This window comes from Manis pentadactyla, chromosome 5 (assembly GCF_030020395.1).
Source record: "Manis pentadactyla isolate mManPen7 chromosome 5, mManPen7.hap1, whole genome shotgun sequence".
Lineage (NCBI taxonomy): Eukaryota > Metazoa > Chordata > Mammalia > Pholidota > Manidae > Manis > Manis pentadactyla.
The window spans coordinates 169,182,173-169,198,672 of NC_080023.1; the positions used below are offsets into that span (position 1 = coordinate 169,182,173).

At 47.4% G+C, this 16,500-nt stretch overlaps 1 protein-coding gene and 1 long non-coding RNA gene across 5 annotated transcripts in view; both read right to left on the bottom strand.

Annotated features, from left to right (window-relative positions):
- The window catches only part of ATP9A (ATPase phospholipid transporting 9A (putative)), a 121,999-nt gene extending 106,621 nt beyond the window's left edge, over nucleotides 1-15,378 (bottom strand). For 2 of the 4 annotated variants that reach the window (XM_057503090.1, XM_036901953.2), the window contains exon 1: nucleotides 15,036-15,377. In XM_057503090.1, coding sequence (XP_057359073.1) covers nucleotides 15,036-15,313 — 278 coding nt within the window. In that variant the 5' untranslated portion in view covers nucleotides 15,314-15,377. Of the gene's footprint in view, nucleotides 1-6,909; nucleotides 7,108-15,035 lie in introns of those variants that run through there. The other 2 variants (XM_057503091.1, XM_057503092.1) reach the window with 2 other exon arrangements.
- Nucleotides 13,635-15,028, bottom strand: LOC118920691 (uncharacterized). Its single transcript, XR_005028019.2, has 2 exons — nucleotides 14,253-15,028; nucleotides 13,635-13,868 (listed from the first exon to the last, which is right to left on the bottom strand). It is a non-coding gene; the product is annotated as an uncharacterized LOC118920691 (long non-coding RNA).
- Nucleotides 15,379-16,500: the final 1,122 nt, after the last annotated feature.

A 16,500-nucleotide genomic window follows, 5' to 3' on the forward strand; every position in this document is an offset into this window, starting at 1 on the left:
AACATCAAAATCAAGACAAGAAAAAGCAAATAATGTCACTAAATTCTTCCTGGGCGCAGTGGCTCTGAGCCTAAAGCTTGCTGCCTGCTCGCCGCTCCTTTCTTTATTACAGAGACACGAGCAAGGGTCTGCTGTTAAAAAATTGACTCTAAATTGACAATATTGAAGTAAAATTGAAAAAGTAAGTAAGTATCCTGCTACATGTCTCAGTGTCATTGATTTAGTTTCTGTCCATGAACTACTCAGAAGCCATCACTGCGACACCCAGAGCCACTGCCTGCCCATATTTTGGGAACCACTTGTTCATAGTAGAAACCTTGATGGCAAATTTACAAGTGACCAAGTTCCAACCCCCCATCTGTCCAAACAGAAGAGATGGCAGCCAGGCTCCTCTCTGGATTTAATACCAGTGACTCTCTTTCCCCTAACGGCTGCCGCCACAGCCTGTCTGTGTAGGGGGTGGACTTCATCCCCCCAGAGGTCCCAGTGGGGGAAGCCTGGAGCCGTGCTGCGGCAGCTGCCATGGACTGCTGCTGTTTCCTCACACCGAGCTGAGCTGTCTGTCACTTGCCATGACAAAGTAACTCTTATCCCACTCCTAGAGGGGCTGGGGAGATGTGCTAGGGACAGAATCCCTTAAGAGTGAGAAATTAATGGAGAGGCTAAAGAAGAAATAACAGACGAGAGACACAGTTTCAAAACAGCAGGATCACGTGGGCTAGCGTGAGAAACACTGGCTTTTCAGCCAGAGGACCTGGGTGCAAATCCCAGCCCTGCTCCAAGCTGACTGGGTGCCTTTGGGCTACCCATTTTCTGTGACCTCCACTTTTCCTACCTGTAAAATGACAACAAAAAGACCCGCGTTGCTGAATTACTGTGAGGATTAAGAATTCCCTACATAAAGGGCACAGGAAAATACCTAGCACATAACAGGCGTTCAATTAATAGTACATATCACTCTTATTTTTCCAGGTAAAAAAGAAAATATGAAACAATTTTCTCACCCATTGACTGCAAAAGCTGTTCAACTAGGTTAAAAGATGTGAGGCTAGAAGTAATTTAGTTTTACCTGATTCCAGCTTAGACCATTTAAACAAATCAAATTTTCTTATGATTTGACTCTAAAATAAAACGTTTGATGGCCACTAGTGTGCTGGCCAGATGTGCAGCAGTGAAACACAATCCGGCTGAAATGCAAGGGAAAAGCAATGTTACAGGGGGAGGTGCCAAGGGAACAACGTTTCCGGAAAAGGTAACTACTGTACCCAGGAGCTGGCCTCCACAGAAACGATCCCTCTGCGCTGAGTGCCATGGCGATCCGCAGGCACTCGGTAAATATTTGCCGAGCTGCCTGCATGACACACCAACCTTTCCTGGAGCCAGAGTCCAGGAAAACTGTAGTCTCAATGTTGACACTGGGAAGATACAGAAAGAACTGGGGGAATGGGGGAGGGGGAGGCGGGGATTTGCACGTACCCCCACCTCACGCTCTGGGAACACCTGGCCATATCTGCAGAGATGTTTGGTTGCTACATCTACAGGTGCCAAGGATGCTGCTGAACACCCTACAGCCCAGGGGCACAGCCCCACACAGAGATTATCCAGCCCCAGATCTAAGCAGTCCTGGGTTTGAGAACCCTGATCTAGAGCAGCTCTGCCCAGCACATTTCTGTGAAAATAGACATGTTCTTCTATGTCTACACTGCCAAACCCAGCAGCCACCAGCCACATGTGGCTGTTGAGTGCATGAAATGTGGAATTTGAATTGTATTCCATTAATTTAAATAGCCACAAGTAGTGCCTACCACATTGGACAGCAGGTCTAGAAGGATGGAGCCCAAATGTTAAGCACAGATGCCTAGTGGGGAGACGAAAAGGGGGCTGGAAGGAGTGGAAGGGAAGGTATCAAGAGGAACTGTAATCAGTAGATGAGTGGATAAAAAAGATGTGGTACATATACACAATGGAATATTATTCAGCCATAAGAAGAAAACAAATCCTACCATTTGCAACAACATGGATGGAGCTAGAGGGTATTATGCTCAGTGAAATAAGCCAGGCGGAGAAAGACAAGTATCAAATGATTTCACTCATCTGTGGAGTATAAGAACAAAGGAAAACTGAAGGAACAAAACAGCAGCAGAATCACAGAATCCAAGAATGGACTAACAGTTACCAAAGGGAAAGGGACTGGGGAGGATGGGTGGGAAGGGAGGGAGAAGGGGGAAAAGGGGACATTACGATTAGCATGTATAATGTGGGGGGGGACACGGGGAAGGCAGTATATACAGAGAAGACAAGTAATGATTCTATAGCATCTTACTGGGCTGATGGACAGTGACTGTAATGCAGTACGTGGGGGGGACTTGATAATAGGGGGAGCCTAGGAACCATAACATTGTTCAAGTAATTGTATATTAATGACATCAAAACAAAAAGAGAGAGAAAATTTAGCTCTTTGCTCTAGAAACATACAAGTGACTAGAGCTGCCTTTTTTTTTAACTAGGAGAATGCAAAATCTGAAGTCAGAAAGAATGCAAAGATGGCAGCTAGTTCACTAAATTCTGAAGGTGTCTTTGGCCACAGGAATGCTACTGGCTAGAGGAGAAATGGGACTGTATCAATGAAAGAAGCCAAGTCAATGTGTCAAACTTTCTTTAAATGGAAAGCTCAGAGCTCTGACCTAGCAAATCCTGGAGGAACACATCCTACGCAAGTTCTGATACTGGTGAGCAATGGGAAGTGCACAAGAATGATCACTGTAGCAACAGAGAACTAAACCCTGGAGATGACCAAAAGCCCATCACAGGGATGCTCTCTCCCTATACAGTGAACCTGTCAGCAATAAAAAGAATAAGGCAGAGACACATACTAGGCAGGGCAAGATCCAAGTGATGAAGTGGGAGGGAAAACTGAAGCAGAAGATAAGCTTTACCTGGGGCCCTGCACGGGACTTCAAAACACTAGTGTTTCATTTTGGTGGTGGGGGGTTGGGGTGGAAAGGCCTGGGTTCCTTTTTTTTTTCTGTGCAGAAAGGGGTTTCACTGTTTTTCCTCCTGCTCCAATCCTCAGCACACACCTTCACCTTCACTGAGAGCCTACTGTGTGGTCCACACACCACTACCACCATGGATGAATTAGGACTGCAAAATCCAGTGAGATTATTAACCTTTCGAAATAAAACTAATGCGCAGGAAATGGCAGACCTGCAGCTCCGAGCCTTCACTCATTCAGTCTGAAAATATTTTTTGAGCTCCTACTATGTGCTACGCACTGGGATGAGCAAACAAGACAAATGAAAGCACTGCTTTCACGGAGTCTTTTATTTTGCAGGCGGACAGGGTGGTAATAGAAAACAAGCAGAGAAAAATAAACAAGAATAGCGTGCTGGGCGGCAGTCAGCTCCTTCAGAGTGAGCGGTCTGAAAAAAAACTCTCTGGAGAAGAGACAGCTGAGTTGAGACTTGTGAGACAAGACGCAGTGGCGCTATGTGACCCTGGGCTAGTTCCTTAATCACGCTAAGCCTCAGCTTCCTGGAAAATGGAGTGAAAACAGAACCTGATGTGGGCCTATGCGTTGATGTCACGAGATGATCCTCTTAACCTACCTAGGATGGTGGTCCTGGCATCTAAGAAACCACCAGCTAAAATTCCTATGAGAACACCTATAATGCATCACTAGATGTAAAGCTCCATGCTGGCAGGGATTTATATCTCCCTGTCTTACTGCTACACCCCCAACAGTACAACTGTGCTGGGGCAGAGGAGGTGCTCAGCAAATACCTATGGAGTGAATGAATGGCAATCCTCTGAAATGTCCAAAACCACAGCTACGATTCTGGTTTTCTGCAGGCACTAAGCCTCACTGTTTCGTGAGTGTGACTTTGCAGATTGAGCTCATCCCATCCCAGAGGAGTGACTTCTTGGGTCAGGGAGTCTGTGCCTACCTTAGCTTTCCCACTATGTGTTTTCTGGAGTAACTCTGCTTTGGAGGGCTAGAGTTCAGAATGAAAACATTATTTAAGGAGTGGAAATAAAAGAGAGGAGTCAGTGTGTGAAAACTAGAGCATTGGTTATGTGAATTCCTGGTGTCTACTCAAAGAAGTATTATGTTGCCATTTAAAATGTCATTTACAAAGTACCTCATGATACAGAAGAGGGCTTATATTAAAACACTAAGTGAAAAATGTAGGAAATAAAAACACATGTGCTACATGGTTATAATTTATAAAACAATGTACTTACAGAAACAAGTCAAGAAGGAAACAGCACATACTAGCTAAAATGTTGGCCCCATCAATTGCATTGGTCTTTGAAGGGGAAGTTAACACCAGTTCCATTCATCAGTCTTCTCTGTTCCACAATTTTTCTTTAATACATATGTATTCATTTTATAATTAAAAGAAAATAAATTTTAGGCTTTTTTTGCTATTTCCCTTATAATGTACTACTTTAGGGTGCTTGGTGAGAGAGGAAAGGTCCCTTGTGATGTGACCATTTTGCCAAGTTTAGGTTCAGGGTTACCACGACTTGGCTAACCTATATGTCTAAAACTTAAGCTCAAATCAAGAAAAGGAAGCCTCTCTCAAGTAAATTATAAAAAGCAAATTTCTTGTGACACTCCTACACTCCCGATGAAAGGAGACTCATAATACCAAGTACGGGGGAGGACGTGGACAACAGGAACACTCCCTGATGTATAAACCATCATTTTCTACTAAAGTTACACACAGATATGCTCTAGGGCCCAGCAGTCACATAGCACGTGCACTAAAAGACGTGTTCAAGAATGCTCTCAATATCCGTGAAAGACCAGCTGGGAAACGGACCGAATGTCCACCAAGGGGAGAAGGGAAAGATCAGGATATATTTATCCAATGGCTGCACATGGCGATAGGGATGAATGAATTAATAATTCACGTGCTACATGACTACATTTACACAAAGTTGAATAACAGGTAAAGTCAGTCTCTGCTGTAAGAAGCCAGGAGATAGGGTAAGGTGGGCTCACACAGGAGGGAGCACGAGAAGGCTTCCGTGGTAAGGAGCCTGTTTCTTTATCTGCTGCTGGTTAAGATGTGCTCACTTTATGAAAATTCATGGAACTATGCATTTATGATGTGTGTACTTTTCTGTACACATCTTAACCATCTTTTGAAAGGCCTCATCTCCAAATACAGTCACATTCTGAGGAGCTGGGGCATTAGGACTTCAACCTACAAATTTGGGGAGGCATACATTTCAGCCAGTAACACTATCCAAATGTTCTCTTCCAACAGTTCAGGGCTTCCTCAGTTACTAACTCAGCAAGCTGAGCTCATGTTAAGAACAATAGTACAAACCTGAATTTCTTGCCCAACAGGTTGTGTGTGTGTGTGTGTGTGTGTGTGTGTGTGTGTGTGTGTGTGTGTGTGTGTGTGTGTGTGTGTGTGTGTGTTTAAGACAGGACAAGGCCCCTTCCAAGGGCAATAAGGAAGGGATCTGGCCACTCGGTGAATACTCATTCCACTACCCAGTGGTTGCTAACAGGCGTGCCTTGCCCACCACCCCACCTCCAAGGAGGAACTTGGCACTGCCTGGAGAGATCTTTGCTGTCCTAACTGGGGAGGGAGCTATTGGCATCCAGTGGGCGGACGCCAGGGGTTCTACTTCACATCCTGCAGTGGACAGAACAGCCCCACAGAGAATGATCAGTAGGAGGTTAACAATTCCTGAGGCCTAACCTGGCCAAGTCTGACTTCACCTTGTGTCCTAGCAGATGGCCCGGTGGAAGGTGGGAGATCCTGCCAGGCCCCCTTCTATGGAGAGAGCACCGTTCACAGGTCTGCTGCTTCTGCTCAGGGAGAGCGCACAGCAGGCTCTTCCCTAACACTTAGCACTGCCTCAGAGACCTAACCGGGAGGAGGTAACACAGCATCAGGCGCCTTTCCATTTCCCAAAGGAAACCTTTCCACAAACCCTCCTTCCGACTGTCCTGTCTGTGATGCCGCCAAGCCACCCAGACAATCAGACAGACAACACTAAGACCCCCAATCAACCTGGCAAACTAACCATTGTTTGAAAAAATCATGTTTTTCATTGAGAACTTGGCAAAATAAAAACTTTAAAAATCCATGAGCACCACCAGATTATCCCACTTCTTCCCCTTGCAGCAATAATATTTTCAGACTGACATCACCATTTTCGCATGGCATTGCCACTCCCTAATTATCAGGCATGCCTTGGGGGCACAGCTACAAACCTCATCAACTACTGTCGACTTCACACTTTCCTTTAACTCAATTCTTGGTTTTTTACTCAAATAGATTCTGAAAGGCAACTTCCTATCACTACTACCAAGAGAAAATAAGTATTACTTGGCACACACAGAAGGAACCATAAAAATAATTTTTAACCTTTCAATGTCTGGCCATGAGGCACCTAAAGGGATCTTTGGCAACATTTTTCCACAGACCAACCTAAATACCTGTACCAATCTTTCAAAGCCACATAAATGAAAGGAAACAGACATTAGCTTAAGGAATCAGCACCAGTGCAACTTTGTAAGTAAAAATCACCGATGAAAATGTTACCACTAGTCTTTTTCTAAGTTAAACCAAAGTCCACTCATTGCCATGAGTGAAGCTGAAGGGACGTTATGACCATCCCCAAAGGCAACCAGCCCTTACTGATGGCTTCCATTATTTGCATCTAGGTAAAGATATTAAATAATGTTCTGTTCTGAGAAGTAACAGTCAAAAGTCCAAAGACACTCCTCCCAACTCACTGTATGGGTGACTGAAGTCAGGGTCTGGCGGCCACCGTCTTTCCCTGGGACTGGCCTGCACAGCCTCCATTCACTGGCCTTCCTCAGGGAAGGCCCAGCAAGCAGGCTCCCAGATCCATGCCTCTACCCCTCAGCATCCCTACCTGGGTCTGTAACTCCACATCCCCCTGGTGCCTGGCAGCGGCAGGGAGCGCCTGGTCTGGTTCTGGTCCATGCAGGGCAGGGCCCACTCCGTAACAGGAAATGGATGGCACAAGTGCAGGTGGACTGGCTGGCAGAGAGCGCAGACAGCACTTCCCGATGGCCCTGTGCCAAGGCTTGTTCTGACTGTTCTCATCCAAGCAGCAGAGAGCTGTTTATGCAACTCTCCGCTCCATCCCGGAGAGGGGAAAGGCTTGGGTCTCTGGATTGCATGGCCTGCATAACCTTCCCCCTTCCTGTCAACACTACCTCCATTATGTCAAAAAGAGGACACTGAAAATACATGCACCCTCTATATACTATTGGGCCTCATTATTCATGGTTTCTGTATTTGCAAATTCACCTACAACTTCATAAGGTACAACTTCAAAACCAGTACTCATAGCATCCTCTGCTCATGCATGGCCATGGGCAGAGTGGCAAAAAGTCTGAATCAGTACACGCAGCACCGCCAGCTGAGGTGGAACACGAAGATGTCCTGCATTCCTGCTTCAGCCCACGTACCGTACACACCATCATTTCCATAATCTATCTAGTACCATGTTGTTTGCATCTGTGTGCCTTCTGTTAGCGATTTCACTAGTGAAAATGGCCCCTGCCTTCCTAAGAGTAAGAAGGCTGCAAGGTGCCTTACAGGGAAAATGTGTTAGATACGCCTCCTTCAGGCAGGAGTTGTGGTGCTGCTGGTCCTGAGTTTAACATTAATGAATCAACAATAGATATTAAACGCAGTGTCTTTAAACAGAAATATACCTAAAACAAGATTCTGTATTGATCAGAAGATAAAAACATCTGGCCAGAGGCTCACAGGAACCTAACCCTGTATTTCTCCTAGGAGCAATGGTCCGGTATTTGCTGATTCAGTAACAGTGGGGACTTTGTAGAACTCAATGTGAATAATGAGAGTCATCTATACTATATACCTAACACTACATGGTAACAAAAGAGAAAGGGTATTTCACCTCCACACATTAGAAGTGACAGCTTCAATAAAGTTCAGATCTTTCAAGTGAATAAATGTATGTGTATGAAGAACTCCCTTCCAAGTGCATTATTTTTCACAGTTCACATAAAAGATGAAATCCACATTGATGGACCCTGGTAACTCATATGCTCCTCTGCACCCCTTATACCTAAGCACACAGATGCTCTTCCTATCCCCATGTGACAGAAGAGGAAACAGAGGCACAGAGGGGAAAAGAGAGTGGCCTGGAGTTATGCAAACATTACAGTGGCAAAACTGGTACATCAACCTAAGTCTGTGTGGCCCTGGAACCCAAACTCTTAACCACAAAATCAACAAACCCATCCGGTCCTGGCTTATTTAAAGTTATACTCTACAATATTCTTTACTCTCCCAGTAGTTTTCAACATGCAGTATACCTTAAACAACTGCCACTCCAAAATTCTCTATCCTGCAGCCACTTGGCAGAAAACAGCATTGTTACTGGAGGGAAAAACAAACGATTAAAAAAATGCACTGAGGGCACAGAGCTGATCAAATGCCTTCCAGCTACCAGCCCGCCTCTCTGAGCAGCACCCTCCTGTCCTCTGAATTGGGAGTCAGACTCGCTAGTTTTTGCCACTCATTGCCAGCCTGGACTAATTGCTTGGCCCTTTTGGGTCTCAGTTTCCTTATCAGTAAACAAGGATGAAAGAAACACTGACATCAAAGGGCCATTGGGTGATGTAAGAAAACCCTGGTTCGGGGCCAAAGACTGCAGATGCTAAGTAAGTGTTACTTCTCCCCACTAGTCAGGGAAAGAATCTATTTAAATTCTGCACCCTCATGCAAAATGCAAGTGTGTGCCTTGAGATGCCTCTGCTGCATGCACCAGGCAGGTGCTGGCTGTCTGGGCCCCAGCAGCCTTGCTGGGATACAGGCTACACCCATCAGCACTAGCTTGCCATTGCTGCTGTGACAAATCACCGCTCTCACAGTTCTGGGGGGCAGGAGTCCAGAGCGGGCCTCATGGGGCTGAAGTCAAGGAGTCAGCAGGGCTATGTTCTTTCTGGAGGATCCAGGAAAGAATGTGCTTCCTTGACTTCCCCAGTCTCTAGAGGCCACACACATTCCTTTACCCAGGCCCTTTCTCCATCTTCAAGCCAGCAGCATACCACCTTCCCATCTCTCCAACTCTGAGAGTCACTCTCCTGCATCTTTCAAGTATGCTTGGGATTATACTGCACCCACCTGGATAACCCACGGTCACCTTTCCATCTCAAAACCATCAACTTATCCCATCTGCAAAGTCCCGTTCCCCATGAAACATAACATATTCAACGGGTCCGGGGATTAGTGTGGGGAACCACTATTCTGCCCACCCTACCCTACATGCTGTATCCTCTGAAACAATCCAGATTTCATATTATTTGATGCTTCTGCATTAAGTGCTTGACTTCTTGCATTCATAACATACAAGATTTTTCACATAAATCACCCACCAAAATAGTCTTCACTAGAATTTGAATCTTATATTTAAAGATGAAAAGTCATCTCACATGCCCAAACACTGCCTCAGTTGATGCCCCTTGGTGGAGGGAAAGACACAAAGGAAGACAGAGTAGCCTCAGGATGTCTTGTGTTCTCTTTGCCTGTGGTTCCCTTCTCCTGGAACTCACCACAAACCCCTCAGCCACCCCTGTCCCCATTCTCAAATCATGGTTAAGACATGCAGACCTGATTCCATTGACCAGGGAAAAACTCTGAGCCAGAGAGATGAGCAGATTAGAAAGCAGCAGTTTGAGAACATCCAACAGACTTCTGCCTGGACCATCTAGAAATGGTTCTTCTCCCCACATTCCCAGGAGCAGGGGCTTTGCTTCCCTTGTAAATTGGAGATCAGCTTCAGGCATTCTTTCTCTCAACAAGGATGTAGTGGGCACCTACTCTGTGCCAGGTTCTGTGTGATAATGATTAAGTTGTCACTAACTAGGGCCCCACGGTCTTCCCAGCCAAATGATCACACAAACACGTGTCAAATTGCTAATGTGCAAGAAAGAGCTGTGCCCTGATAGGCTCCAAGAGGGGGTATCTGATGTCTAGTCTGAAAATCAGGGAAAGCTCCCCTGAGGATATGAGACCCCAGTAAGGCTTAATGGAAGAATGAACTTTGGCTTAATGAAGAAGGCAGAGGACATTCCAGATAAAGATCAGCATGTGCAAAGTTCCTGTGTCAAGAGAGCTCAAGAAAAAAACACTGAGCGCAGGCCACATGGCTAGAGAAGGAAGGGGCTGGAGGATGTCAAGATGAAAATGGACGGACGCAGGGGCCACAGAACTTTCTATGATGGCGGAAATGTTTGTATCTTGACCATCCAGGACAGCAGGCACTGGCCACATGTGGGTATCAGGAACTAAAACATGGCTAGTGCCATCGAGGAATGGAATTTTTTATTTTATTTTCAATCTGACTTTAAGTAGCCACATGAGGCTGTGACTACCATGTTGGACAGGCAGGACCAGAACATTTTAGGGCCTCAGAGAGATGGGAAGCCACTAGGAAGCTCAGAGGAGGACATTTTCATAATCAGAACAGTTGGCCACACCTGTTCTGGCTGCAAGGTGGAGGCCTCCCTAGACAATCAGCAACACAGATGAGGGGAAGTAAGTGATGGTGAAGATCATGATGACAACTGGTAGTATTGAGGGACATGTGGACAGATTCCAGAGCAACTCTGGGGGAGAAAATGGGAGCTCTTTGTAAAGGATTAGCAACAGAAGGGTTAAGGCTGCAGGCAGGGTGATGCCTGGGTTTCAAAATTCTGCCACTGAAGAATTGGCACATCCATTCTCTGAGCTTGAGAACACCGCAGGAAGGAAGACCAGGCTCATGGTGGGTCTGGATTTGGCCAGGCTGAAAGGAGTCAAGAGGAAGACAGAGGACTTGATTCCCTAGTAAGGTGGTCATTGAAGCCATGGGTGTGGATGATCTCAACCCACAGTTCTAAAGGTAAGGAGGTCCAAGACCAAATCTTAGGCACCCACAGCATTTAGCAGTCAGATAGACAAAGATAAGACATGGGAACCCACAGTTCTGTCATGGAAGATACTGCTGACAAACTGTTTCAAAACCCATAGTAGACAAGAGAAATGAAAGCATACATCCACATTGTGCTTAGCAGGGTTATTCATAATAGCCAAAAAATTCTGTAAATAATTGAAATATCCTTCTTGGTGAATAAACAAAATGTGGTATATAATGGAATTCTATTAAACAATAAAAATGAATTTCAAAACCATTATGCTGAAAGAAGCCAGACACACAGACAACACAAAGTATGATTCCATCTACATGAAATTTCCAGAAAGAATAAACTTATAGAAACAGAAAGTAGATCAGTGGTGTGTGGGATTAGCCACAAACAGGCATGACAGCACTTTTTGGACTGACATAAATTTTCAAAAACTGAATTGTGAGGATGGTTGCACAAACTCTATTGCTTTATTTGTTTAAAAATCAATGAGTTGTGGGGGTGGAATAATGATTGTGCATTGAGCATTGACTCCTCTATACAGAATTTTATTGTCGTTAACAACCATTTGATCAATAAATATGAGAGATGCCCTCACAAAAAAAAAAAAAAAAAAAAAAAAAGGACAGACTTCCAATGGTAAAATAAATTAGTAACCAGGATGTAATGTATAGCATAAGGAATATAGTCAAGATATTGTAACAGCCTGGTAGGGTGATAGCTGGAACCTAGAATTATGTATATAAATGTTCTACCACTGTGTTGTACACTTGAAACTCATGTAATGTAATACTGTGTGTCAACTACCCTTCAATAAAAAATAATTATTAAAAAAAATAAAATAAAATAAAATAAAATAAAATATGTGCACCAAAAAAAAAAAAAAAAAAAAAATCAATGAGTTGTGCACTTACAATGGATGTATTTTATGTTATGATACCTCAACAAAGTTGTTTTTAAGAAAAACTTGAAGTAGAAGATGTACCTAAATAGTTCTTTCTCAACCTCATTCATGTGCAAAACTTCCTGGTCCAAATACATTAAAAAAAAAAAAATCGAAGCACCCTTGTCCAAATTGGCCTCAAAACCCAGAATTGTTATTAAGAAAAGCAAAGTCTCAGTTCGGCCAGAGGCCGAGCTCCTTGCTATCTCTATAGTGGCACACCAGGATGCAATAGTTTATGCAGTTCACCTTTCCCAGTTATGATCAGGAAAAAGTAAAGAAATCCATAGTATGTTTAAATTTCCCACCTTCAAAGGAGCATTCTGGAGAGCCCCAAAAGCAGGCCTCACACAAAGACCTAATTGTCACCATTAGTGTCAGTATATATATATATACACTAACATACTGAGTGCTTAGAGCTCTAAATTTTACATGGATTAAGTCTCAAAATAACCCCATGAAGTATATAAAATTACTGTTATTCCCACTTTACAGATGAAAAATAAGACCTAGAGAAGCAACATAGTTTTCCCAGAGTCCCACAGGCAGCTAGTAAGTGGTGGAGCCCCAGTTTGCAGCCAGCTCACCTCTGGAAGCCTGGCTCCTAGTGACCCTTCTCTGGTGTTCCACTGAGAAGAGGAGAACTGCATTCAGATGGAAGGGAAGCACAGCACAACAGAAAATGGTCTCAGTAATGTGGAGCATATGCCTTGCTTCCTAAAGAAACCTTTGCAATCGTTTTCTCAACATCACAATGTGGTAACTTTCTCAAAAGAGAAACGAGCTTTGGGGCCCCTGGATTCCTTCAGCAAATAAACTACACGTCTGAACAACATATGCAGAATGACCCCAGCACCAAACTGCACTCTTGTCTTCCGGGGACTCACAGCACCTGTTTTTGGTGTTTAACCACAAAATCCCCCAGCCATCTTACACGTAAGAGTCATTAAGTGAATCAGGTTCAAACCCACCCCCTCAACACTATCTCTATAACCTCAAACAAGTTATTTAACATCACTGCATCACAGTTTCCTTGTCTATAAAATGGGGAAATTAACTCCCCAAACTCACTCAGTCATTATGAGCATTAAAACAGGGCCATTTATCTCTGTGCCCAGCAGAGAGCCTGCCTCACCACATACTGGTTTGTTCTTCCCTAACTCATGTCTTCCCCTCTCCATCACTCTGCTTCCAAAAGTGTTTCTAAACACTAAGATTACCACCTTGCTGTGGCTACTCTTAAAACTGCAGACTAAATACGAGAACATACATGCAAATACCTGGCCTCTCGGAATACATGATTTGAATCTGAATGCATATCACTGTTTAGGAAATAAATTAGTTCCCAAGTGGCAAATTCTAAGGGAGTATTATCCTCCACTCCAATATCAGAAATCTTTTTAATTGTCTGCATCAAAAGTGATAACAGTAATTATCACTTTTAAATAATTATTTGCATTTTTCTCTCATTCACTGAATCAGAGTTTCTCAACGACGACAGCATATCAAATCATCCAGAGAGCTTCGAGAAAATAGATACCCAGATCCCACCCCAGTTTATTTCAAGGGTCTAAAATGAGGCAGGGATGGTAGTGGTTAAACTTTCCAGGTGATTCTAATGCAAAGACGCCTGCACCTGTCGGGCAGGGCTTGCTTAATCTTTGGGCGCCAGTCATCTGGCACAGCCCCAGCACACAGCAGGCATTTGATGTTTGTGGCAAGAATTAATCACTAGACTTTACAGCCCACTGATCATATCAATTCAATAAAATATTTACTGAAGATGTATATTAACATGCAAGTACTATTCCAGGCATATAGCTCGAGTTAACTGTCCATCATTCTTTAATCCCTAAGAAGTCGGATTAAAACACAACAGTGAAGGGAGGGGATTTGGACTGTCTTCGGGTCAGACGATCCTGAGTTCCATCCCTATTTTGCAGCATCTTCCCAGCCTCCTTAAGCTCGCTGGGCTCGTTTCCTCTGTACTACACCGAAGGGGCCTCCGTGAGATTCAAGACAGATGGGGACAAAGATCCCACAAAATGGCAGTTGGCATCATTCCTTTTTTTTTTTTTTTAACCCCAAGGACACCGGACGAAGCCACCCTAGGGGCTCACCCTCCCCACCCCCTGCATCAAGCAACTGACTCTGCAGTAAGGGTGGCCATAGGGAAGTGGCTCTGAGGGGACAGGGCGCTAATGGGACCGGCGGTTCAGAGGCCGCAGCCCCGCCCAGCTGCCTTCTCAGCCTTCAGGGGACGACAATCTCACCTAAGCGGCCTGGGCAAATGCACATTCCCAGGTTCCCCAAAAGGTGGGGATGGGAGGGGGCCAGAGAATCTGCATTTTAACAAGCTCCTCTCACCCTAAGTCTGTCGCAGGCGATGTCACAGCCCCTCAAAATCCTCAACAGGTCATTGCCATCCGCCGAACAAGAAGACAACAGGGTGCAAAGTATGGACCTGTCCCGTCTCCCAGTAAGGGAACCCACGTCCAGGCCTTCCCGGGGTCGAGCCAGGCCGGAAAGGCACAGCAGGTGGCAAGCCCTACCCCTACCGGGATCTCCTTCTCTCAGCGCGGGGTGTGGGGCTCGGGGCTCCAGCCGTCCCGGAGGAGCCCCTCCCTCCCTCCCGCAGCTGCTGGTTTGTGTCCTCCCAGGGCCGGGAGGGGAAGGCGCCGCCTCGGGGCTGACACCGGGAGGCGCTGATGGGGGACCCCGCGGCGGTCTGCGCTGGAGAACGCGCCTGCCCCCCCCCCCCAGTTAAGCCGAACAGACCCCAGCTCGCGAGGGCTGTTCCACGCGCGCACGGTTCGGTTTTAACCCAATGATAATTCCAGCAAGGAATAATCAGGAAACAATGACACGGTGGAAAGGCAGGGCAGCTCCTAATTCCGCGCCCGTGTAAACAGCGCCGGGCGGGCCCGGCTTCTCGGGGTTTCCAAAGGGAGGTGGGCCGGGAAGCGAGGCCACCGGGCGCTCGGGCCCCGAGGGACGGGGCCTGCCTGGGGCCGGGGCGCCGAGCCCCCGCCCGCCTCCCCGGCCGGCCGCGGCCCCTGGCGCCGCCACCCCGTCAGGCCCGGCCCGGCCGCCCGAGCGCCGGCTCCGGCCGCGCGGACAAAGGGGACGGCGGCCCCGGGTCCCGCTCACCCGGCGCGGGGCCTGCTGTCCATCCGCTTCTTCTGGCGCACCGGCTGCAGCGGGATGTTGTCCGTCATGTCGCCCGCCTTGGCCGCCGCGCCCCCCGCGCCGCTTGGGCCGCCGCCCGGTCCGGCCTCCGCGCCGCCGCCCGCAGGCGCCGCGCCGCCCCGGGGGAGGAGGCGGCGGCAGCGGGCGGGCCGGGCCCGCAGCGAGGGGGCGAGCTCGCGAGCGCCGGGCCACGCGCGGAGCCGCCCGCGCGGCCCGACCGACGGACACGGGCGCACCATGGGCCCGGGCTCCGCGCGGCTCCCGCTCGCCCCGCGCCTGCCACGGGAGGCGGCCCGCTGGGTCCGCGCCGCCGCCGCCGCAGTGTCCCCGCCCCCGGCCCGCGCCGCGCGCCCCCCACGCGCGCCCCCCGGCCACGCGCCCCCAGCCCACGCCCCGCGTGCGCGCGCCCGTCCCCCCGAACCTGCCGCTGACAGTCACCAGCGCACACGCGCACCCGGCTCGCTCCCCGCATCACATACACCCTTTCTCACATGCTTACTCAGGCACCAGGGTGCACATCCTCGCACAAGCCCGACACACAACACACACACTCACACGCATGCTCACCTGCTCACTCCCCACCAGCATCCGACATCCCTGATCACAGGGGCATCCGTGCACACAGACGTATCCTGCCACCTCCCTCCCTTCAACTGGTACTCAAAATCAAACATGAACACCTGCACACACACCCTGCCGTGCTCACTGACCCCCACCCCCCACCCCCACCATTTATCACTCTCATGTACCCACCCTGGATCTCAGGCCTCACGTGTGCCCCCAGGAATCGCAATCGCTCAGGGACACACACGCGCACACACCTCACTGCACTTTGCAGACTCCCTCCCATCCTCCCCCATCCATGCCCCCATCCTCATCATCATCATCCACCCTCACTCCCACCTGGATCCCCAGGCTGCCAGCACACCCTCCATCTCCCTGGACCACCTCTGGGGCTTACACATGGGCCCAATCCATCACAGACACAACCAAACCAATTCACAGTCACACACCTACACTTACTTGCTCACACACCTTCCCACAGTGTTGGGGGATCCACCAGCTTCCCAAGGTCCTAATAAAATTTTGAGAACAGAAAGAAATTGTTCAATGGTGAAGGAAGGGAAGTTAAAATACATATGCAATTTAAGAGCCTGAAAATGTAATATAGAAACTAATCTGCTGAACTAAAGTAAACTTCAATAGTTACACTAATATATTATCTGTGGGGTGCAGGTGCTTTTTACTGTTTGCTATGAATAAGGGTGGAGCCACCAAACATCTGTGTCTGGGGTCCTGGGTGAAGGAAGGTGGATCCCAAACCAAGAAGTGTGACTTATCTCATGTCCCAGTTCAGTGCCTGAAGAAGCACGGCACCAGACTCTGCTGCACTGCACCTTTGAAGGGAAGATAGCATTTTGGCCGA